This window comes from Pagrus pagrus, assembly GCF_965226575.1.
Source record: "Pagrus pagrus genome assembly, chromosome: 2".
Taxonomy (NCBI): Eukaryota; Metazoa; Chordata; class Actinopteri; order Spariformes; family Sparidae; genus Pagrus; species Pagrus pagrus.
This window is the reverse complement of record NC_140186.1, coordinates 16,143,416-16,167,202: the sequence shown is the minus strand read 5'-3', so window position 1 is coordinate 16,167,202 and position 23,787 is coordinate 16,143,416. Positions and strand designations below refer to the sequence as shown.

The following is a 23,787-nucleotide window of genomic DNA, read 5'->3' as shown; positions in this document are numbered from 1 at the left end:
CAGTGGAGTCAAACAGTACTGACGTAAGTAGTAGGATGAAAACATTTTCCCAGCTTTGTGGGAGAGTCTTTTATTGGATAATAAAGTAGGAGCAGACCTAATTACAGGCCATAAACACATCATTTAACAGCACTCATTCATTAAGACAACTAGGTTTCACTGAGTTCAGGTTGTAAATCCAAAATGACGATCTTTGTAGTAACTTGTTTCGCCCTCAAGTTGGTGGGAAGAAACTTATTTATTGTGCTGGTTCATCACATTCTTAAAGATTACTTTTTTTTACTCTGAAGTAAATGTCTTGGATGATGGAAGATGAGTAAAGACAGGAAAAAAAACACGCAAAAATGACTGGAATTTTAAATAATAATTAAATCCACCAATTACATCAAAAATGAAATATTTAACATAAAACAGTGCTGAGTGTTTAGTTTCTAAGATTGTGTTATCTAAAACCAAAATTAAACTGGGAAATTTACAGCAGTTCAACATGAACACAAGCAGTTTAATTATATATGAGCCTTTTACATCAAAATGTTTCCTTATTGCTGCGTCACATAATATGGCAATGCCAGTCCATGCATTTATAAAAGGGTTTAGTATTTGCAAGTAATTCATACTGTCACTAGTTGCTACATTTCATAAACTGCAGAATTTTACCTTAAAACATATATAAAAAATATTAACTCAAGCTGCTAGCTAATACAAAGCTGACAAAAATATAAATATATAAAACATCTTTCATCAACTATGTTTTTAAAAAAAAACTGTGAAACACATACAGTAACTTCAAATGTAAAATACAACCCAAAGATACTGTTGGGGTGCTTTGTTACATTTCCAATTTATCTTCTAAATGGTATTGTTTTATTAGGAGGGCTCCACGGTGGAGGTGGACTGTCTCTAAGTATCTCCTTTATTCGCCTTTCTTCTTTTTGTCTCATTTGTTCCAGCTCTTTCCGTGCCTGTTGGAAAAAGGAAAATCAACAATAAGACATAACAACTCTTCCAGACGCTTTATTAGAAACACTTTTCTTCTCAGAAAACTGTCAGCATTATGGAAGAAATCAACACCAAGAGTTCACGCTACAGGCTGGTGGTAGCTGCTAAGTCAGACCATTTGTCTCAAAAACAAATAAACGAGACCTCTGATGCCATTTTTCAGTGGCGACAGAAGTAGTTCTACTTACCAGCCAGTTCTCATACATCTCTAAAGCCATTTTATCTCTCTCTTCTTTCATGTATCGCTCCTCCTCCTCTTTATTTTTGACCTCTTCACGCTCCGTCGTTACTTTTTCCTGAAGAACATCTTTCTTCTTTTCACACCTTTATCATTTTAAGAAAGATAAAGAGACAAAAGCTTCAGATGAGAATTATTTCACTGTTGATGCTTCAGAAGGAGACGCAGGTGATGAAACATGATTAAATGTCAAGATTTTGCTGCCATCTAGTGGCTGGTCATTTGGTCAGCACAGTTGATTTGAAATGTAACTGCCTCTATTGTGTGAAGGTTTAAATACTTTCAGAGTAAAAATTAAAAAATGTGGCACAGTAAGACAATTTTATGAAGAAATGTCCCACAAAATCTGTGCAATCCTGCCATCTCAGTGACTAAAGAGACACTGTTCTGTCTCAAATGAATGAAACTTCAGCGAGGTCAGGCTTCATCACCCTTTAACACAATACATAATAATAAAAATTTCAATAATTTACACTCACCAGTTAGAAAAAGCAGATTTGCTGTCTCTCTTTCTTTCTTCTTCCTTATCTTGCTTTTCTAACTTTTGTTTACTTTCAGCTTCTTTTCGCTCTCTGTACTTGTCTTTGAGCAGATGGTCATGCTCACGTTTCCATTTTTCAAACATCTGTAATTTTCATAATTACACTGGTTAACATGGCATCCTCCCACAGAAGTGCTCATTATATCAATATCACAATAAAACATCGATATACCTGTTGAGAAGATTGCCTTTTTTCTTCTTTCTCTTCGTTCGCTCTTTGCTCTTTTCTGATCTTGGCTTGCTTTTCTTTGGCTTTCGCTTTGAGAGCCTCAGCTTTCTTTTCTTTCCAGGCCTCATATGATGCAACAGCATCTTCCTTTTTAGCTTCTTCTTCCTGTTTGTTTTTTTTGAAAGATGGCAAGATGTTGGCATATATGTTAAAACAACCTAAGCTTTTATAGTGTTCTATAAGAAGTGAGTATGTTGTGCTGTAGTTTCATTACACTTAGATTAGATTGAAATTATTCACCCTTTTCTTTTTTTCTTTCAGGATTTCCTCTTTCTTCTTCAGTTCCATGTTCTGTTTTGATTTTTCCTTTTTCTTTTGAAGCCATTCCTGTGAGGAGTACATGTTAACAGGCAGGGACTTTAGTCGACAGAGAGTGCAGCTGATTTCTGCCTCCAAAGGACTGAAAGACACCGGTCGTGGAATGTAACTTAGTACGTTTACTCCATCACTATTAGGTACAAATTTAATGTACGTGTACTTTAAGCATTTCCATTTTATGCAACTTTATACTTCTACTCCACTATATTTCAAGGGCAAATATTGTCATTTTTTACATCATTACATTTGTCTAACAACTTAAGTTACTAGTTACTTTGCATATTACAAATTGTCCTATGAAAACTATGTTTATCCAAATTTGGTGATTTTGAATGTGTGTGTTTGTGATAAACTGAACAGTTAAGCCCTAAATTCTCCTACTTCTTAAGCTAAATAAACACTTTAAAAACTAAAATAAAGTTGACTTTATAGACTCACATGGCTCACAGAGGACAGTGATGCTACAAACATATGATGATCTCAAAAGATATGATGCAGTGCTTTATATTAAACTACACAACAGTGTGTAAAAGAGTAAAAATGTGCAAAACCTAAATAAATACAGCAGTCAAATACATCAGGCATCACACTGACCTGGTAAATGGCAGCTCGGAGCGAATCTGCTGCTTGTGGCTGAGACTCTGAGATTTGACGATCCAGAACTTTGAGAGAGCCCAAATACTTTGACTCCACTTTCCTGGAGCATGCACTCTGAGATCTCTGAGTGGTCTTTGAGTGAGAACTTGATGTCCTAATTTCACAAAAATGATGGTCAGTTAAGTTACTGTCCTGTTCTATCCATAGACCTGTAGATATATGAGATGTTGCAGCTTGTTTACCGACCTTGTATCAAATGATTTGTCATGGACACAAGACAGCTGATCTGAGTGATTTCCTGAGTCTTGCTGCAAGAAAACAAAACAACACATTTACTGAAAATAAATATAGGCAGAGCTTACTGTGTTTTACATTGGAATAAAGTCACACTTGATAATGAACGACTTACATTAAACTCTTCGTATGATGTGGAGTACGGTCTCTCCTGCTCTTTGCTGTCATCAGAAATAAAGCCATCTAAAACAATAAACAAATAATAAGTATAACGAACGTAATAATAATGAAAATACAAAAATAAAACAAGGTCACGATGCCAGTTATTACCTCTGGATCCAGAATCAAACGTAGACTTTGTGAAGAGCTGCGACTGTTCGCTCTTGTTTGAAGAGGATTTGCTGAGGCTGCATGAAACTGTGTGATCTCCGTCTGTCCACTACAGGATGAAACAACAAAACAAACATGTCCTCCGACTGAATGCTTCATTTTACTTTGCATCTTGAAATACCGAATACCCAAGCAATGAGACACATATGTGGAGTGTAGCTCCTTACTGCGATGCTGCTGGATGTGTCAGTGGAGAGGGGAATGGATACAGAGGAAGTGTGAGGCCTGCTGAGATCCTGAGATTCAGCATCTTCAGCTATCTTCTCTGTGGCATGAAAGCTCAATCCAAGAGTCCTTTGCCTGGGTTTAGGCCTGGGTGGCTCCCTCTCTGTAGCACTATCTGAATGATAACAGTGAGTAAGTAATATATAATGCGTACATGTAGAATACATGAGAAAGTGTAAACAGACCTGCTGAGGACATGTGCTTGAGGTCAGCTGCTGACAACTGGGGAGTCTGGGAGCTTTCCTCCAGAGCAGAGTCACTTTTCTCTTCAGGACCTGGAGTTTCCGTCATGCTGTTGTCAGACGGTAGAGGTAAAGGCATGTCCAGGAGAGTGTCCTCTGATGTTTGGTATGACAGAGACTTACTCGTGCTCTCTCTTGTGATTTGAGGATCGTTCGACTCCCCATCGCTGTTTTTAAGGTATGTGTTATCTTCACTGACATTTGTGGAGTGATGTGAGGAAAACGAGTTGTTATACTCATTGTATCGACCGATGGAAGAGTCAGGCGGCTCGTTTTCACGCGACTCTGAAGTCGTGGTGTCTTCCGAGAGAGGGCTGATTCTTTGGGTTTTCAGAAATGAAACCCTCTTCGTCCTACTGTGTTTACCTTCATCATCTGAGATATCAAAGTCATTGATTTTGGCTTTACTCTTCCCAGCCTTTAATGCACCAGCTCGCTTTTTTCTTGATTCGATGAGTTCTTTCAAAAAATCTGTGAAATGCAGAAAATGACAAGTAAACAAAGAAGACTGAGAGATGTGGTTGACAACTATGGGGAAACTTCCCCACTCAAAATGCATCTATTTAAGTTGAAATGTTATCCAAACTCTGATGTTAGCCAGAAGGAAAATGCAGTAACTGTTCCTGTTTTAGCCATATGGTCTGTTCTACTGATGCACTGCCGTTATTCTTGTTGCCATCTGTCATTTACTTCTGCAAAGCAGTCATATAAATCTCTCATCCTATTAACAAAGGCACGGAAGCAGTGGTTCACAACCCTTTCTGTCAGCTGTACCTCTACAGCTCTATAAGATGAGTTCAAGTAACCCATTGTTGACACCGCCTGTCATTTTACAAATGTGTTCATGTGAATACATATTTATTAAAATGGATGGATTTAACACTGCTAATGACATAAAATTGGATACTGTAAAACATGTAATGACATGTGACATAGAGGTCCTGTAATTGTTGATACTTAGGCTTAGAGACTTTTCTACTGAAGGTGCTATTTGTGAGAAAAATAGCAAATACAAAAAGGACCCGTACCTCTGATCAAAGTTACATTTGTAGGACAAACCCTGAAGTGGTAAAAGCTGGAGATTTAGCTATTCATTTTTATTTTCTCTGTGCTCCTGCTAACTACTTTTCAGTTTTTTTAAAGGAGATAAGCTGCTCAATTTTGTATGCATTTTAACTATAAATCACAGTTACATATAAAGCACAAAGTTACAAAAGTGGTGTGAGAGGAATGATACACAACTGCTTAGGAGAAGGCAATACATTTACTATCATTAGACACAAATAAATGTGATACCAACCACTATTACAATGTAAACAGAGGCACCAAAGAGACCAACATCTCGAGGATCTCATTTACAAGCCAGTGTTATCTAGATATGACGATGCTCTGCCATCTTACCGTCCTCCTCTTCATTGAAGTCATCAGAGTAGGAGTATTGCTCTGGTTTTGTTTTGCTTGACCTTGCAGAGACAGCAGCCTGAAGTTCATCCTACAACGACATCATTTCATGTTGACATAACTAATCCACTCATTCCTTCATTTCTCATTTGGTAGGATATCCAGGCGATGGAGGTTTTACCTGAAAATTCGTCCTTCTCGATGTTTTCGGACTTTTCGTGTAAGCCAGGGTCCTGAAGTCCCGGTTGGTCATTCTGAAAATTATAAACACTTTCCTCTGGTTGCGTGCATTGATATTAGCATGCTAGCTAGCTAGCGTTAGCTAAGTTCAACGTAACAAGTAGCTAGCTTGTAGCTACAAAACTTCCCATGCCACCATTAAAGCAACATTTACAGTATGTAAAGTTTGATAGGTGCGTGGTTGTGATCTGGTTTTATACCGTATGGTAGAAAAAGAGGAAAAAAAGACACACTGACAAGAGTTAGCTACACCGGGCTAACGGACTTGTTGTCGGTAACCCAGGGAAACGTGAAGGACAGTTTCATTTCACCACTGCGCATGCTCAGAAGAGAATGGAGACAAACTTTTAAGCATTACCAGCTGGTTTTGTTCAGCTAACAGCATCCTGATGATCCTTCTGAAGTCTTGCCCTTACTGACAACACTTGAAAGTTCAAAACAAGATGACATAAATATATAAAATACGGTAGGTAGCCTGTCTGTAGTGGTCCATAATCATTTTGCATTTTCTTTCCAAATATCTGTCTACTATTGTACTAACTTGCAATGCCAGGATATGAGGATATATTGATTTGCAATATTTGTACTGAATCATAGGAAATATATACAGCATGTGAAGTGAACTTGTAGAATTATATGTAGGAAAAAATGGCTACTCAGGCCTTTATCTAATCCTACTGGCAAAACTGGAGTCAAAATGCTCGGGGTGGCCTATGGGCCCACATATTTCCTGCTGATTGAACATGTTTTAGGAGCACTTTTTGGGGATTTTAATGGAAGAAGGCATCTACAAATCATCTGCCAAAGCTTCACATAGTGCGGAGCAGTTAAAGTCAGTCATCAGTTACACATTAAAGGGTGCGGTATGTAGTTCTGGAGAAGAAATTCAAACAGAGAAAGTCAATATATATTGACTTTCTCTGTTTGAATTTCTTCTATTTCTTTCTTCTATTTACAATATTAATAAGACAGTAATACAAACTCAAATATTTATTTAGATAAATATCTCATATCCATAAACAAGCTGTCCACAGTGGGAAATAAAACAATAAGAAAAATAGAAAGGTGGCTACTTAGAAGGGTCCTGCAGATATAAACAAAGTAATCCTTTGAGGATAGTTTGTTTATGCAGTTATGAAAATCAAACTGAACTTTTCTGATAAAAATTTCTTCCCACAAATAACCCTTGATATTGCACCCTTAATACACCAGTGTTCAGTGTATTAAGTTTTCAGGTTCTCTATTTAAGAGTAGAAATACCACAACTAAAAACTAATCAAATACAAGTAAAAGTAATTGGATTTTTGCGCTACATTCAAGTAAGACCATATTATTTTTTCTTTGACAACACTATAGATGTGTATATCTACCTTAGTGAATGCAGGGATGTACTAGTTTGCAATAAAACACAGCAAGGCAGTAAGACTGAATTATTTTTATTTTTTGTTTTGTTATAGGAAAAGTGCATAGTTGAAGCCCTTTTTCTCTTAGACAGTAACAGTGTAAATAAAGGTCTCCGTGGTACCAGACAGTCTGCTGCTTCATCTCAACAATCGAGTAGGCTTCCCAGTTACTTATACAAAGCCACTTATGGTTTGCTTGACTTTTTCCTTCATTATATCTCCTGCCTGCCTATCTCTCGAGCAAGTCTTGAAAAATGTAGTAAACAGAAATCTGAGAGGACATTCGTTGATATGGAAATGAGCCAGCTACAGAAGACTGCTGGGATGAACTCAGCCCACAGTTGTTACACATCATATTCAGGTTCTTACACAATTCTTATATAATGAATTCAAGAAGGATCCTTTAATTTTCACTTCTGAGCCATTTCAGTTCCGATATCACAGATAGCCTGGAACACAATCCAAGGCCCAGAGACACTTCAATAGTCTGACAAGTATACAGTCAGTGACTAGAAAAACAGGGAATCCACTATCATGTACTGCAATCTAATAATCCACAAATCCTGTGAGAAAAGAACCCTTTAGTGTAAACGAGTCATGACAAATCATCAAGATCATTCATTCGCCCTCTTCCCATCACAAATTTAAAATAAAAATGACTTTATATATTGCTGTTCCTTCACAAGAACTTGTTCTCTGAATGAGCATTGATATCAGAACTATAAATTTACATTGGCACTGTTTTGAATTTGCACCTTTTCTGGCTCTATTCATTGGTTTGACATTTTATCATACAGAAGATATGAAGTAGAAACTTTGGATAGCTCCTTTTAAACTCACACTGACTGCTGTGATTGTCAGTAAGAAAAGAGGAGGCCCTCGTCTCCACAAGGCCAGCTGAATCAGTACAACAAGCCTTCATAAAAGAAACTGACACACCACAACAAAAGTGCTAATAAAATATCGTTCCCAGCTACTAATAAGTCAATATACAATTATCATTTATGTCTTTTAACCACAAAACAATTACAGTACATGGAATCATTTCAATATGATTAAAACTTCATTTGCTTATGCTGAGTATGTTGTTTACAATGACCACACTTATACAGTTCATTTAGCGTTTAACTGTCAAATCTTTAAATGTTTTAAAACACACTCATTAAGATCTGTCACTTCCAACGTAATCACTTAAACAATCCTGCTGTTACGTAAAGGGACAGACATATAGTTGATATAAGAAGACTGGACTATTTGCTGGCTGGGGCGAGTATGTTTTCTAACTGAGGCCTGGATGTTAAGACAGAAGATATGTTTACTGCATTTAAACCAATGATACTGCACACTAGGATCCTAATTCAGAATTTAATCCAACCATATAAATTCATTAAATGTGATCAGTCTGCTGGTTTTTAATATGCTATTAAAACATTAGGTGACATGACATCATTACTGGCACTGTTCAGAGTTGTAAAGTGGAAAGAGTGGAATGTTTCAGAGAGTCTGAAGAACCCGCCACCCTTCATGACTCAGCAAGCACTAAAACGGGAGATTTAACTGCCTTGAAGGGTACGCTCAGCGACCCCTCCCTTCTACCCCACCCATGTGACGCATTCCTTCATTTTGAGTTCCTGTTGGAGATCCTGCAGCTCAGTCAGCACCAGAGCTGGCATCAGATACGGACTCGCAACAATAACAGACCATCTGATTAAAGACACAGAGCCCAGCTGATGCATCAACATGCTGATATTGTCGACCAGTAATATCTGTCTTTTTACAGGTAGATTGTTATCAGTGAAAAAAACCATCTCCAGTATTTCTTTCTACTAATTCAACTTTAATGTTTAAGAGAGAATTGTTTTTATTTATAGTTATAACATTTGCCATTTCCTCATTAAAAGTTTTGTAACTGTAAACTATCCTGCCTCAATCTTTTCTCTGTCAAAAAAGAAATGTTCCTGCCAAAGCTGTTTATGTTGTGTGTTTGTGACTATAAAATATCTTATCTGTGTGGGACCTTAATCAATCCAGCATCAGTTGGACTCTAGTAACAGGAATCATTGACAGATCCACCCCAAAATATAATGGCATTAGAAAAGGGAAAAAAAAAAGTAAAAGATATCTGAATGAAAGTTGACAGGGAGATGGTGCCATCCTGGTCACAGTAACTAACTAACTGTGCAGCTCCAGTCAGAGCAAGTGGGTGAGTGCTGGGTCTCTGGCTCCAGTGCTAGTCAATAGGTGGTGCTGGAGGTTCTCTTCTATCGCTCTGCAAACAGAAATAAACAGATTCAAAGTCTTTACTACAGAAATGAGTGCAAATTCGCAAAAGCTGCAACCAGGTACATGCAGGCATCCACATGTTCTTATTTTCCCATTTCATATACACACAATCCAACAGTTTTAGCCTCATAGATCGAAAGTTTTTGTTGCTATTCGGTAGACAACGCTTTGAAGACCAATTTAACCATTTTTGGTTAAACTGGTGCAATGACCTGATGGATCAACAGGAGAGCAATGAAAAGGGAACTCTGCTGAGTCAATGATGCCTCCCCGAAAAGTGTTTAACAAAGGGTTCGTGAGTTATGAAAGAGGATGTGGCAAAATGGTGTGTTTGGCCATGTTAGGGGAACCCGTTTAGAAATTATACACCCTTCTGTTAAAAGGCCACTCACCCTGATACAGCAACAACCTTTCCACAAAACCTTTTGGTGTCCCGACCCTTCTCACGGTGGACATTTTGACTTGACACAGCAGGAAAAGCACAGGTGGAATTTATAACATTACTGATGGCTGCATTCCATTTAGGTGAACTAGTTCCAGGGCTCTGGTTTTGTGTATGCCCACTCACTGACATGACTTACTGGGACACTTAATAGAATGAAGCCATTGTTAATGTTATTGATCTCACCTGTGCCATTTCTGCTTTGACAAGTCAAAATATTTGCTGTGAAATGGGTCTATAGGCACACACGCGCACACACTTCAAGACAAATTTCAAATTTCCAAAAACTGAGGCTGTGAAAGGTGAAAATTTTGTGGACTGACTGACAAAGCGATATATAAAGGTGCTAGTTGCAGCTATAAAGCAAACAGTCGTGATGATGCTATTAAGTAGCACATCCTGAAATGAATGCTGTGACAATAATAATGTTCTCATCACATCAGCAAATGTTCAGCAAATGTTTATATCCAGAAAACAGAGTCACTGTTGAGGTACAGCTCACACACAGAATAACATTTAGTTTCTAGTTTGTAATTTTAGGAGATATTTGCTCAGCTTTACAAATATTGACCTGACAACCTTCAAACATAGCAACTGTAGAAATTACTTCTGAATTTCGACTGCTGCTTGTTGTAACTTGACTAGCAAAAAAAAAACAGACTGCTCTGAACAAAATGCAACAAACCAAAAAGTTTTTATGCAATATTGCAGCGTAGCAGCCCGACTCTGGTCGTGACTCATGACAGCTGACATTTAAAATGCACAACAATTAATGATGGGTCAATTTCATTTAGCTGCTTCAGTTTCAGGGTCCTGGTACTGTGCATGCGGATGTTTTGACAATTTATGATGCCTCATTAAAAAATGCTACCTTCACGCAAACCCTTAACCTACCAACTGAGATGTGGTAAGAGGCACATCTCGATGGGTAGCACATATCTACACAACACTGGTTCAATCTCACATCGTCATGACTTACTGGGAACCTTAATAAAACAGGACCATGAGTAACACCTGTGCATTTCCTACTATGACACGTAGAAATGTCTGCTGTGAAAAAGGGTTGTAAAAGAAAGAAATGTGTCGACACGCAGCGATAACTAACTAAAAACAGACAATAACAAATCACAGATATTTGTGATCGTGAACGCACATTCAACCCATAACAATATATGATACCCCGTAAGAGCAATGGGTTTTCGCTCTGCTCTTCATCAGGCTCGAGCCTCTTATGAGTGGTAATAAAAGATCCATGATCATATACTTTTATTGGCTGAGTGTGTCACTGCCAAAACACAAGTGATGTACTGTGTGCAAAGCTTTTTTTTTAAACTGGAACTATAAATTTAGGCATTGAATGCATGCACATTTCAAACAATGCAGTATATAGTTGAAACTTAACAAGAGGCCCAATAATCAGCATGCAGCTCTTTTTAAATTCCTAATCCAGGTTTAAATTTCATCATATGGTGATTTATTAAATTATCTAATTAATGAATTACATTATTAATGACCTCATAAGCAAATTGTGTCTCATTCAGTTCTATGCAAAACTGATATTTATCGCAATTAACTCTTACTTGAGGTAAACTTAATGAAGGTGGAGCAGTGCTATACCAATATTTAAGATTTTAATGCAATTTAGGAGGGAGTGTGATCAGTACTGACATTGTGGGGTCCAGGAGATTTGCCTGTGGGACGAGGACCCCTGAGACTGGATGGGCGCAACAAGAACAGGACCAGAGCCAGCACCACCCACCCCATAACAACCATGGGGAGCGTCAGGTCACCTCCTCCTCCACCAACCGAACCACTGGGGCCTGGCACTGAAAAACAAACATCATTTTGCACTTCACACATGTAATTGGCACTAATGTTTCTCATTTGAGCACAGCCATACCTCAACGTGATGGTCTAATATAGTTATACTTACATTCCTGAGGGCAGTCTGTGTCTGTGCAGTAGGACTGAGATTGCCTGAGCTGAAACAGAAATTACGAAAGGAACAAAGTCTAGAAGAGAGGAGTAGGACTAGGAAGGATTTATTTATTTATTTTTACTTATTTACTCTGGTTACTCATCTATGAAAGGAAAATACAAGTGATGTATAAACACACTGCAGAAAAAAACTTTGTGACATACATTTTAAAGACTTCCTTGTTACATTAAGTACACAAACACAGCTTACTGTTACCGACAGCACATATTGACAGAGATGATGCAAAGCAAACCTGTGCTCTGCCTGCCTCCTGAAATATACTGTACACAATGCTGTATAAAGTCCTCAATTATTTAGACAACACCCTTTCCTACTGCAAGCAAATCAGAAAAATCCCCAGGGGGACTTCAAAGCTTTCAGCCAACTGCAGCTCGCCATGTAACTCACACCTGAACAAAGAGCCAATGAGGGCACTCTGTAACTGATGCAACATAATTACCAGCTCTATTCTTTCTTAATGTGGTTTCTCTCTATCATATTGATCTCATCTTTCACGACACACTTTCAGAGAGAATAAACAGAAGTACAATGCCAACTTCACAGCGCATGGTGCTACAAAGTGAGACGTTTTTGTGTGGCAGAGCTGATAGGCTCTCAAGATAAACACTGAGCAGGAACCAGGATATGTTGGCACAGTGTCATCTGTTAACTGGTCATTTCCTTCTCTACAGACAGTCATTTACTCGCTACTTGTTTCCGACTTTAATCACTTTTCTCCCTTCACTCAACTTTAGCAGGAGTTATTTTTGCTTCACGCTGCATACTCTGAATACTTTGACCTGTCTCTGCACCTCAGCTCTGCTATAATCAAGTCTGCCGCCTAAGATTTCAAGTGACGGTAAAAGCCCCTCAGCTCCTCCACTTACCAGGTTGATGAGGCGCCTCATAGCATACTCATGGTTGCAGATGCACTCACAAGGGTCAAAGCCTCCCTCTGCCATGTCTCACCGGACAGTGTCTACCTTGGAACGAGACAAAAAGGAGTGTATGTAACTAGGACGTTCATGAACAAGTGAGAGAAACCTAATGCTGTGCTCTATTGTTGTTACACAGGCACACACAGCTTAAAGGGAGGAGACTTCTCAGTAAAGGACAGTCAGCACTGCAGAGTCTGGTGCTGCATGTAATAGGTGTTTGTTCAGAGTAAGGCTGTGACAGTCAGCTTTGTATTCATCTTTGCATTTTGACAGGACATGCTGATACAAATAATTTAAATAAAAGTTAACTGAGAAATGTTTGTAGCATTATTTTATTGAAAAATAACCTGGTTCTTTCTTCACTATAATTACCATTTCATGATATGTTTCCAGTGCTATCAATGCATTTTTAACATGTTAAGTCTGGTTTATTTTTATATAATGCTAAAAAAGAATTGGTCAATTAAGTGGTCCATAAATGCGAGAATTTAGCTGATTGGTTAATATCATCATGCGAGGCTGATGTCAGCTCAAGATAGAGTGAAAACATTTCACTAACACTCTGAGGAATAAAGACGATCCGGCAGAATTTGCCAACAAAAGCATGTTATCATATGGCTTGGCATATAGACAATGCTTGCATTAGTTGTTGGACAAATATATAATCAAACACACAGGCATCTGCTACATGTTATCATAGCTATTGGCTTTTTGAGGCAATCTTGATATTTGATGATCTGATGATCATTGATGATATCTGACCTTATATCCTTCTTCTTTTTATCAACTTGTATCATACACAAATATTTTTCATACAAAATTCCCAGAATTGTTTTTCTTTGAAGAAAGGTGACCAAAATATGCACAGAGCTGTACATTTACACAGTACTGTTACTATGAACTGTTACTATTAAAACTGATGATTTGCAGAGATGATTTTGCAGTATTCTTTGTGTTTTTGTCATGCCCTTCACACTGTTTTGTCTTGGCACTGAATAAAACACTTCATAAGAGCTGGCCAAGGAAATGGTCCATGAATGCAACGGATAATAGGTAAGCGTCATCATTAGAGGCACACATCAACTCAAGATATCAGGAAAGCAAGTGATTACTACTCCAAGGACACAGAATGTGCCAACAAAAAGACAATCCTTGCATTAGTTGTAGGACAAATATATGATCAAATGCACAGACAGTATGCTACAGGCTATCATAGTGATCAAGGTATATACAATATCGGAAGCAGAAATACTTTATTGATCCATGTGGGGGGAGTTGGGTTTGTTACAGTTGCGATTTCCAGAATTGAAATATCACACTAAAGATATAAACAAGATAAGAATAGGAAAAGATAATGATGTAACATTGATGTCTGATTTCTAACCTTTTTCTTAATCTTACTTTTACATCAAAATAGAGAACAATTTTTAATACAAAACCCCATAAGATTTTTTTTTTATAGTGCTCAAGATATGCACAGAGCAGAACACCTGGACAGTTATTATCAAAGCTAATATATAGAGATGATTTTGCACTATTCTTTCTGTTTGCTCATGTACTTCACACTGTTTTATTGTGTACTGGCACTTTATGTTGTCTTTTTGCATCTTAGGTTGACTGTCACCGTCTCTAAATAATCTTAGAAGCAACTTTGGCATTTCTGATATGCAGATTATTGCTATTTACAGGCCAACATATATACCTTAAGCAATATAGCAGTATAGCTCTGGTGTATACCACAATAAAGTAGACAGTAAGATATGGTTTGAGGCTACTTATTTGTTTTTGCACATTTACTTGCTCATAAAATGCTACTGTAAAAAATGTCACTGTATATTAACTCAACATAAACTTACTTGAAGCAGAGGTGTAATAATTATTTCAAAACATGTACACGTTATATTTTCCATGGGTGGCTGCCTGCATATTTGTGCAGTGACGAACAACCGAAGTGGTCACTTCTTTTCTCTGGACCCTGCTAAAAGCCGATGAAGAGGGCAGCTATCATCAACTCCTAATTAACCAACCTTTGAGCTTTGCATATAAAATAATATCGCTCTCCAACTAATTTTTGCTAACGTTAGATTAGCTTCTGGCTAACCTAGCAAGCAACCGAGAGAAAACTCAAAGCGTTGTCCTTTACTCGACTGTTAGTCATGAACATATGATTAGAGACAGATGTGACAACAAACGGCATGAAAACAAGACTTACTTGGAGATTTGTACACGATAATAAAGCGTCGGTCGTCTTTAAAGGGCCTGGGCTGCACCGCTACTGCTGCTGTTCACCGCTGAAGCCCTCAGTCTGTAGACATGTCAACCAACCGTCTGTGTTTTGTTTGATGCACGTGAGCCAACCAACCAGCTATTCTTCACGGCTGACATCCGGGAACTCAGGGGGCGTGGGGTAGGCGCGCAGGGGGCGCTTTAAACGTCTCTCATTGGTCCAAATGTTTGACGGGCGGGGTATTGAGCCAATCACGGTGAGAAACGACTGTACCGTCTGGATAGTAAACAAACAGTCCAGCTGCCTATCATCACAGAGGCAGATGACCCGACTTCCTACATCTGTACAGTTGTGTAACCAAAATATACCGTGGTGGAAGGTAACGGAGTACATTACTGTACTTACAAAAGTACAATATATAAAAGTTGTACTTAAGTTGCATTTCAATTCTTGCGTCCTTCTACACTACTCAACATTAATTAGGGATATTGGGATATGGGTGCATGTATGCATGTGCATGGACATGCAATAAAAGTGTGCCACATTATTTTTCGGGTCCAAACATATTCACAAAACACAAAGTAGAAAATTCAGATGTGTCACAGACTAAACATTCAAGTGAAACACTAAAATCTCCCAATATCCCTAACTAATTTTGAGTAGTGTACTTTTACTCCAAAACATTGAAGAGAGAAATATTGTTCTTTATCTCCACTACATATATATGTATATATAACTGTAAAAACTTAGAAATGCTGCTTACACAGTAATTCATTAATAATTAATTATATCACAAAAACATATTACTATAAGGGGAAATTCTGCTCTTTACTTACAGATTATTTTTTTAAAGATGTTAAGTGAAGGTTGTGTATACCTCATCCTGCCAAATATACTGCCAAAGATATCAAAATAGTTTTGCTGACATATTTATTTATAGAACTGTAGCCCATGGGCTGTAATTTCTTCCATTATACACACTGTACCAGCCTGTCAGCAAAAATAGTGTACTGTAATTTCAGATTTCAGATGGTAATAATTATTCTTGTCTTTAAAATGGGACCTGGTTCAGACATTACTTTTGATGTGATAAACATAATTTACTGCCACACATAATAGCTCACAATTTATACAATTTACAATTTTAAGTAAAAGTAATAATACCATCTTATAGAAACTACCATTACTATTATAAGGAAAAGTTCAAACTTTTCCAAAAATAAAAGCGCCAAAAGTATCAACTGCCTTGCAGAGTGTTATTATATTAATGCATTATTAATACCTATGTGTTAATGTTTAAATAGATATATCTGGAGATACTTCTGGTCAGTAGATGTATCATATTTTACAAACCTAATCTATGTTTTGTTATGTAAAAATCTGCTTGCCTCAGCTGTTAGATAATAGTAGTGAAGTAAAAAGTACAATAACTCCCTCTGAAATGTATGCAGCTGAAGAATAAAGTACTATGACATGGAAAAGTAAAATAGAAGTACATCAAAGTGTACTACAGTACTTCATCAGGAAAAAAAACCTGACAGCTTCCCTTTCTTTCACCACTAAAGAAGTCACTCAGGAAGAAGTCAGAACTTAAAAATGTCAGACCGTGAATTGTTGAGTTTAACTGGAGGAGCCACAGACAGCTGGAGTGTGTGCACTGTACATATTTGGTATGTAAGTGAGCAGCAGAAATGTCAAGTGAACTGTAGGGTTGAGCTTGAAGTGTTGAAGTGTCAGCTGGTATGTTAACTGTGACAGGGAGAGAAAAAAACAGGTTGAACCAGCCAGCTTTCTTCCCTTAGTTTTGTATTGTTCCCCCCTAAAAAAGAAAAACAATTAACTTAAAATCCCAATAATAACACATCACAATCAGATCCTGTAGGTGAATGAAGGTACTGGTCACCAGTGTTAGAAATCAGATGCGTTCAGCAGCACATGATGAGAAATGTCCTGAAGGCAGAAGAACATAAACCCACATAGCAGAGCTCATTAATGAAACTTCTAGTTTCTACCCCATTTTAACTGCACTGTGTGTGTTTGTATGTTCTGGACTGACTGACTGACGCTGTGCGCTGGCAGGCAGCAGGCAGGCAGCCAGTCGACGGTGACGGTGACGGTGAGCTGCCTCTGAGGTGAGAAGCCGTGGACGGTGAAAGTGAAAGGAGGGCTCCGTAAGTGTGAAAAGCACCGACCAGGCAATCCCCTCCGTACTGACAGACAACCCTGGGAGAGAGAGAGAGAGAGAGGCCCCGGGACTTGCTTCGAGGCGGCAGCAGCTCAGCAGACACAGCCATGGCTAACATCGCGGTCCAAAGGATCAAGCGGGAGTTCAAAGAAGTTCTCAAAAGCGAAGAGGTGTGGTGTGGTAACGGCACTGGCTGTGTTTTTTACTTCGACTCGACTCCTTCTTGCTCACTGTTTTCAACTCATTTAAAATGTACAGAGTCTGTAGACGCTATGGCAGACACCGAAATTACCTGTGCTAACGTCAGGTCCCGGTCCTGTGTTGCAGTAGGTCAGGCCTGAGCAGGAGAACTTTAGCTAGCTTTAGCTCGATATCAGTGTCTTGCTCGAACCTCCCCTGTTATGTCAGGTGGGTGTGATCAGGAAACACCGGGGATTGAGCTCTGTCAGCTGACAGGCCCTTTGTTTTTAACCAAACATTACCCTCAGTTAAACAAACCTATATTGTTTGCGCTGTAGCACACGCCTCTTTAAAAAGTACCGTGGCTGTTTACTAGCATTAATTAGTTACTGACAGTCCGGGTTAGCAGCGTTTAGCATGCTACCGTTATTTTGACATCTCATCCACAGTTAGCATTAGCATGTGTTGTTATGCTACAACGTTCACCAACTTAACGTATTCTTTAAACATAAATCAAAGGTGGGATTTCATAGGAGAGGGTTGCGATTGTTAGAAGTGATTATTTTGTCATCCTGCTACCTGTCAAGTGTTGTTATTGTGGGTTTCTAGTGAACTTTTGCTAGCATGGCTCTACTAGCAAGCTATCTGTCTGGCTCACGCTCTTCATGTAGAAGTTTCCTTTAACAAGCCAGCTTTTTTTACTTTATAGAAAGTGACAGTCGTTGTGCCTTTAACAGCCACCATGTCTGTGGCTTCACATATGTCAGTGAATGTCTGTGGTTTCATACTTGACAGAGACATGTCAAGATAGACTGAGAGTACTGAGAGTCCACCAAACAACAAGATAACATATTCACTGTGTCTCTCTTATTTGTCCCAACCCATAGACAAGTAAAAACCAGATAAAAGTAGATTTGGTGGATGAGAACTTCACAGAGCTGAGAGGGGAGATAGCAGGTCCTCCAGATACACCATATGAAGGTATTCTCACTCACAGCCTGACTAAATATTTGCTACAAGACTCTGTTGTGGTTTGTCATGCTTTAATCATTATGCTGTTGTTGTTTTTTCCTTTCCTTCCAAGGTGGCAGATTTCAGCTTGAAATAAAAATCCCAGAAACCTATCCTTTTAACCCACCAAAGGTATGTGCTTCAATATTTCACAGCTAGTACTTGCTCACTTTTGAGTGTATTTACATGCACCCTGTGCTATCCTGGTTAAGATCATGGTTTTAAAGAGCTTCAACAATGAATCGCGTAGTTGTCAACCATTAAATTAATCACCTACTATTTTGTTAATAGTTTAATTGGCTCAGTCCATTTTTAAAGAAAGGAAAAAGTAAAAATTCTGTGATTCCAGCTTCTTAAATGTGATTATTTTCTGCCGTCTTTACTCCTCTGTAACAGCAATCTGAATATCTTTGGGTTGTGGACAAAACAGGACATTTGAGGACATCACCTTGGTCTTTAGGAAACACTAAAAAACATCAATTTCCTGACAAACAACTAATTGATTGATTAAAAAAATAATTGACAGATTAATGGACAATGAAAATAGTGATAGTTGCACCCCTAGTTTTGGAGTGAAGATCATATTCTGGTTTAAAAAACGTTGCCCTTATTCTGGCTTTGCGGTACCTTAACATGCGAGCTGACACGATCTAATAGAAGGTGGGATACTGTGGCTTGTAAACACCTTATTCAGGTTTCTGATCATTGTCTGCCATGTGCACTAGGGATGGGACGGTAATAGATATTGTCATGGATTGCGATAAAAAAACACAGGGAAAGGTGACCGTGGTGAATTTCCATTGTTGTTATAAGCTTGAATTGGCATTAGTGTGAATATCCTCTCATGAATGACTTGATGAAGCTGTCTAGCTCACTAATGTGAAGTCCTTTATAGAGATCCGGGTTATTTTGAATTGCCACGAGGGTGGAGCCCACATCTTTTCAGCCTTTCCAAAGTCCAATGCCTGTTATCATGGCTGTCGGCTAATTTGGATGTGTGGAAATGTATTAAACATCCCCAGTTTGCACTTCCATCTCCGTTAGCACAATATTCTTTCTTAACTTAATATACAGGCAGGCGATTCAAGCGTGTTTTAAGTGCCACTTTAAGAGAAGTTTGTCAGTGTGTATATTAGCTACTGCGTCCTGAAACGAAAGAGAAAGTCAGATACTTTTAAAATCAAGACTACATTCCTGCCTGAGTGACGTAGATAGATTATAGTCCCAATGGTGGTTGTTTCACAATAAAGACAATAACTCCCATGATACCAAGCCACTTACGCCTTTTGTTTTGTTTTTGATTCGGACACAGCTGCTGGCAGAAAGTACATACATGGTTTTAAGCGACAGCTACCACACTATTAACAGTATGACAAAGTCTTCGATGGCAAATCTGATAAAAACCAGGATACAAGTGCATATAAATGTCCCTGCTGTAACGGACACTTTGCAGCCTTTTTCTGTGTCATACCATTTTTATCCACATTTGTCTCTCTTAGGTGCGTTTCATCACTAAGATCTGGCACCCTAATATCAGTTCTGTGACAGGAGCAATATGTCTGGACATTTTAAAAGACCAGTGGTGAGTGAGACGTTTCTGAACCCTGTAACCGACTGCACTCGGTGTTCCTGTCTCGAACATGAGTAAAACCACTCTCCACTTATCTGCTCCCACTTTTACTTTCTCACCCAGGGCAGCTGCTATGACCCTGCGGACGGTGCTGTTGTCTCTACAGGCTCTCCTCGCTGCAGCAGAACCAGATGATCCACAGGACGCAGTTGTAGCAAACCAGGTGAGAACGATGTTGGTGTGTGCTTTGTTATGATGATACTGCCCTTCTTATATTTGGATGGCGAACATGAGAGAGTAACAATGTTTATTTCCTGTCATACTCATATATTCAGATAACATTTAACCAGCTCTGTCTCTCTTCGTCCTTCAGTATAAGCAGAACCCAGAAATGTTCAAACAGACCGCAAGGCTGTGGTCTCACGTCTATGCAGGCGCTCCTGTCTCCAGCCCCGACTACAAAGGCAAAATAGACAAACTCTGTGCCATGGGCTTTGATAAGGTCAGAACCACATTGTGTTTTGGTTGTACCACTTTACATATTGAACATGCATGCATTCGTGACTTGATTAAATGAGTCCGAGTCATTTTTCAGCGACATCGGCAAAAATGTTCTGGTTATAGCTTCTCAAGTTTAATACATTTCAGTTTTTCTTAATCGTCTGTGATTGTGAACTAAATATCTTTGGGTTTTGAACTGTCGGTCAGATAAAACAAGACAATTGAAGGTGTTACATTGGACTTAGTGAACTCATGACAACTGGCAGTTATTTACTGTTTTCTGACATTTCATAGACTAAACAAGAAATAAGCAGTCGTTTGATTATTTTAATTATGAGTAAAGTCATTCTAATTGTTAGTGCTTGTTAGAGCGAGCAGCTGTTGTGTAGTCTCATTTTAGTAAATGTCAAAGGATTTACAGACACATTTTATTCAAACTACAGCAACAGTATTTGATCAAAAGTAAATTGTCAACTATTTTGACATTCAATTCAGTCATTTTCAAGCAAAAATATCAAACATTTGCTGGGTTCAGCTTTATTAATTGTTGTACATTTTTGATTATAAATGAAGTCTTTGTGGTTTGAACTGCTAGTTTGACAAAAGAAGCAATTTAAAGACGTCACTTTGGGCTCCAGGAAACTGTAATGTGTATTTTTCACAATTGTTTTGACAAATTATAGATGAAAATAATCTGTAGATTTAAGTAAATAAGAATATTTGATGTTCATAATATGCTGCTTATCTCCTTTTTTTACTTTACATTTTCTGTTAACTTGTTGAGATAACACTATATTTGAATTGCATTTCCCCTCAGAATGCAGTAATAGCGGCCTTGTCTTCAAAATCCTGGGATGTGGAAACGGCGACAGAGCTGCTCCTCAGCAACTAAAACCCCGGCAGGTGTGAGGATCCCAAACTCCCTTCATCATAGCATCAGCTCCTCCCCGGCAGCCTTCAACCATCACCTTTTGTTACGCTGACAACACCCCGTTCACCACAACAGTCTGAGCCTTCTTTTACAACAAGTTTGTTTGCTACAAACCACAATCGCCAATATGCACACCACCCTGTTGCCTGTCTCGCTCCCCCCGTCTTTTCTGCCACTGACTCAAAATGTATATCCTCGTAAAAAGCCACCAAAAACGTTTCAGTCACGCATCTTGTCTTCCATACCCCTAGTTTTTTTTAACTGCCATTTCCTGGTGGATTTTCCAGGATAAAGTGTAAAGGAGATCCCACATACTGCTCTCATAGTACAGAACAGTTTACTTCCTTCAACCAGTTGGACCTTATATAGGATTATTCTCTTTTATGGACATTTAATACAATGAAGGTCTCTCTGGAATAAATTAACTTGACTGGTTGGTGTTCTTCAGGAGCAGTGTAGTGGGTTTCTCTTGAGCAGTTTATCACAGATGCTTCAATAATTTTTTCTGTCTGTATAATCACAAAAGATCACACAGACATCCTCAAACATCTGCACAGAAGGAAAAAACGTTCTCTGTAAATAGATGCGTGTACATTTGAAAATACAATGGGGATATACTTTTTTTCTTACATGGCATTGTAAAACAAATTATTTTAAATATAAACTATGCCTAGTTTACAATTATATGGAGAGATATCTTTTTATGCTTTTGTGATCAATGAGAAATCCCTCTGAATGTCCTCTTGTGTTCTTCTTCCTCTTAAAGCGTGTTGGTTGGGGGGGGCACAGCCAAAATCCAGCTCAGGCCCTTGAAGGTCATTACATGCCACCTTTTCTGCTACACCACAATCCAACCCCGTGTCTTTTACTGTCCTGCATGTTCCACGCTGCCTTTATTTTTCATTTTTTGGCCAAATGATGCGGTGGTTGTGGGGTGTTTGTTTGATTTCAGACTTGTGGGAACACACAAGACTGTTTGTAACCTGCGGGAAGAGACACGTGGAAGCCACGTAAGCACACCCAGTTTGGCTTGAAATCTGTTGGGGAACCAAAGCCTTCTGTCTTTTGATTTGACGAGTATGGTGCTGGATTTGACAGGAGACACACCTCCAAGAAGAAATGCGTGACTCTGAATGTCATTAAGGATTTAAGTTTGCAATGCTGTGGTTTCTGTTTTTCATTTCAGAGCAATCGGTTTCAAACACGCACGATATTTTCAGCCACGGATTAACGATCCGCTCACCCTCTCAGTCAGGAGCTTTATCATTAATCATTGATCCGATCCAGCCGTACAGTATATATATATATAGGTATGTAGGTGTCGTCCTATATTCCTTAAAACATGCTTTATTACACAGCCAAATAAAAAGCTCAACGAGGTCGTCTTCGAGTTGTAAGAGAGGCTGGAACTCCTGCACAGTGTTTTCAAACATTTTGATTTGAGGTACTGTAAAGAAATGCTTTGCATTTACAGAATTGGCGTGACGATGAATCCTCACACATGGCCTTTTTTTTTTTCTTTAAAGAAACTTCTTCCTTTTGCTTGCCCTCCAGCTCAGTCCCTACCAACACAGTGGCATAGTACAGTACGACATGGACTTATCGTGCACCCTCTCCTCTGACAGAGAACAGTCTCCAGCCAGAGCCCAAAAAGAAGAGTTCAGTCAGGGGAGGAACGCACACACCTTCCTCTATTCTTGTAAATATTCAGGTTCTTGATTATAGAGCCTTCTCGTTATCACTAGAGTGCACCATTGATGGCTGGATCTATATTTTGTAAGAAAAAGAAAGGACAAAAATCGGAAAAGAAAGAGCCCCCTCCTCCCTGATGTTTTCACGATGTACAATATTGCACGATGATGAAGCGTTATGAAAAAAAAGGGGGCTGTTGCATCTCAGTTTCTCCATTCGGATTGAGACTTATTTTTCCTCTTTTGTTTCCTTGGAAGCAAGCATCAGCAGTATAAAAAGCATGGTTATTTATTGTGACAGTGTCATGTTTCTTTGATTAAAAAAAAGTGGAAAATCAAGATTGCTTTTGTCATGTCTCTGTTTTTTTGAAAACTGCACTTCATTATAGGGATGGGGTGATACCAACAATTTTAAATTCAATACGATACCGATACTTGTTGTTAGGATGTTCATACTGAAGCACAATAGCCATTTTTCCATAATCAAATACACAAATTTCCAGATCCAAGAGTCAGACAAGATTTAGTCTTTTTAAGTGTCAGAAGTTATTCCAAGTATGTATTTTCAAAATTCTACTTTTTGATACTGACAGATACTAACAATATGGCCACAATTTTTAAGGTCACTCAGCTGGCGACAATGGTGTGTAGAGCTCCAGTATTTTCATATCAACTCAGTGAGCTGAGGATTTATTCCGTGACTGTGTTGGCGAGTTTTCTTTAGTTTGTGTGGAGTATGAATAAAGTTACACTGAGTTAACAAGGGAATTAAGCTCCTCTTAATTCTGTAAAA

At 38.5% G+C, this 23,787-nt stretch overlaps 3 protein-coding genes across 3 annotated transcripts; 1 reads left to right on the top strand and 2 right to left on the bottom strand.

The window, feature by feature from the left end:
• Positions 1 to 28: 28 nt before the first annotated feature.
• map9 (microtubule-associated protein 9) lies at positions 29 to 5,853 on the bottom strand. The gene is made up of 13 exons (XM_084340961.1): positions 5,596 to 5,853; positions 5,415 to 5,505; positions 3,957 to 4,484; positions 3,714 to 3,886; positions 3,487 to 3,595; positions 3,332 to 3,399; positions 3,169 to 3,230; positions 2,920 to 3,076; positions 2,248 to 2,334; positions 1,951 to 2,112; positions 1,717 to 1,862; positions 1,188 to 1,323; positions 29 to 962 (listed from the first exon to the last, which is right to left on the bottom strand). The coding sequence occupies exons 1-13, from the start codon at positions 5,665 to 5,667 to the stop codon at positions 843 to 845; spliced, it is 1,911 nt and encodes a 636-aa protein (XP_084197087.1). The 5' UTR covers positions 5,668 to 5,853; the 3' UTR covers positions 29 to 842.
• Positions 5,854 to 7,074: 1,221 nt separating this feature from the next.
• On the bottom strand, positions 7,075 to 15,058 carry smim14 (small integral membrane protein 14). The gene is made up of 5 exons (XM_084340985.1): positions 14,911 to 15,058; positions 12,648 to 12,743; positions 11,716 to 11,764; positions 11,451 to 11,608; positions 7,075 to 9,326 (listed from the first exon to the last, which is right to left on the bottom strand). The coding sequence occupies exons 2-5, from the start codon at positions 12,720 to 12,722 to the stop codon at positions 9,288 to 9,290; spliced, it is 321 nt and encodes a 106-aa protein (XP_084197111.1). The 5' UTR covers positions 12,723 to 12,743; positions 14,911 to 15,058; the 3' UTR covers positions 7,075 to 9,287.
• Positions 15,059 to 16,908: 1,850 nt separating this feature from the next.
• On the top strand, positions 16,909 to 23,333 carry ube2kb (ubiquitin-conjugating enzyme E2Kb). Its single transcript, XM_084340976.1, has 7 exons — positions 16,909 to 17,280; positions 18,178 to 18,271; positions 18,375 to 18,433; positions 19,801 to 19,883; positions 19,995 to 20,094; positions 20,245 to 20,373; positions 21,190 to 23,333. The coding sequence occupies exons 1-7, from the start codon at positions 17,218 to 17,220 to the stop codon at positions 21,262 to 21,264; spliced, it is 603 nt and encodes a 200-aa protein (XP_084197102.1). The 5' UTR covers positions 16,909 to 17,217; the 3' UTR covers positions 21,265 to 23,333.
• Positions 23,334 to 23,787: the final 454 nt, after the last annotated feature.

What these genes read in the sequence shown, in the direction of transcription:
- smim14 (XM_084340985.1), bottom strand. Translation starts at nt 12,722, where the DNA reads ATGGCAGAGGGAGGCTTTGACCCTTGTGAGTGCATCTGCAACCATGAG. An exon ending in TGAGGCGCCTCATCAACCTG is followed by an intron (nt 11,765 to 12,647) that starts GTAAGTGGAGGA and finishes TTTCTGTTTCAG; the next exon opens with CTCAGGCAATCTCAGTCCTA. An exon ending in AATCTCCTGGACCCCACAAT is followed by an intron (nt 9,327 to 11,450) that starts GTCAGTACTGAT and finishes TTCTGTTTGCAG; the next exon opens with AGCGATAGAAGAGAACCTCC.
- map9 (XM_084340961.1), bottom strand. Translation starts at nt 5,667, where the DNA reads ATGACCAACCGGGACTTCAGGACCCTGGCTTACACGAAAAGTCCGAAA. An exon ending in GTTTGATTCTGGATCCAGAG is followed by an intron (nt 3,400 to 3,486) that starts GTAATAACTGGC and finishes TTATTGTTTTAG; the next exon opens with ATGGCTTTATTTCTGATGAC. An exon ending in GACAAATCATTTGATACAAG is followed by an intron (nt 3,077 to 3,168) that starts GTCGGTAAACAA and finishes TTGTGAAATTAG; the next exon opens with GACATCAAGTTCTCACTCAA.
- ube2kb (XM_084340976.1), top strand. Translation starts at nt 17,218, where the DNA reads ATGGCTAACATCGCGGTCCAAAGGATCAAGCGGGAGTTCAAAGAAGTT. An exon ending in ATCCTTTTAACCCACCAAAG is followed by an intron (nt 18,434 to 19,800) that starts GTATGTGCTTCA and finishes TGTCTCTCTTAG; the next exon opens with GTGCGTTTCATCACTAAGAT. An exon ending in GACATTTTAAAAGACCAGTG is followed by an intron (nt 19,884 to 19,994) that starts GTGAGTGAGACG and finishes TTTCTCACCCAG; the next exon opens with GGCAGCTGCTATGACCCTGC.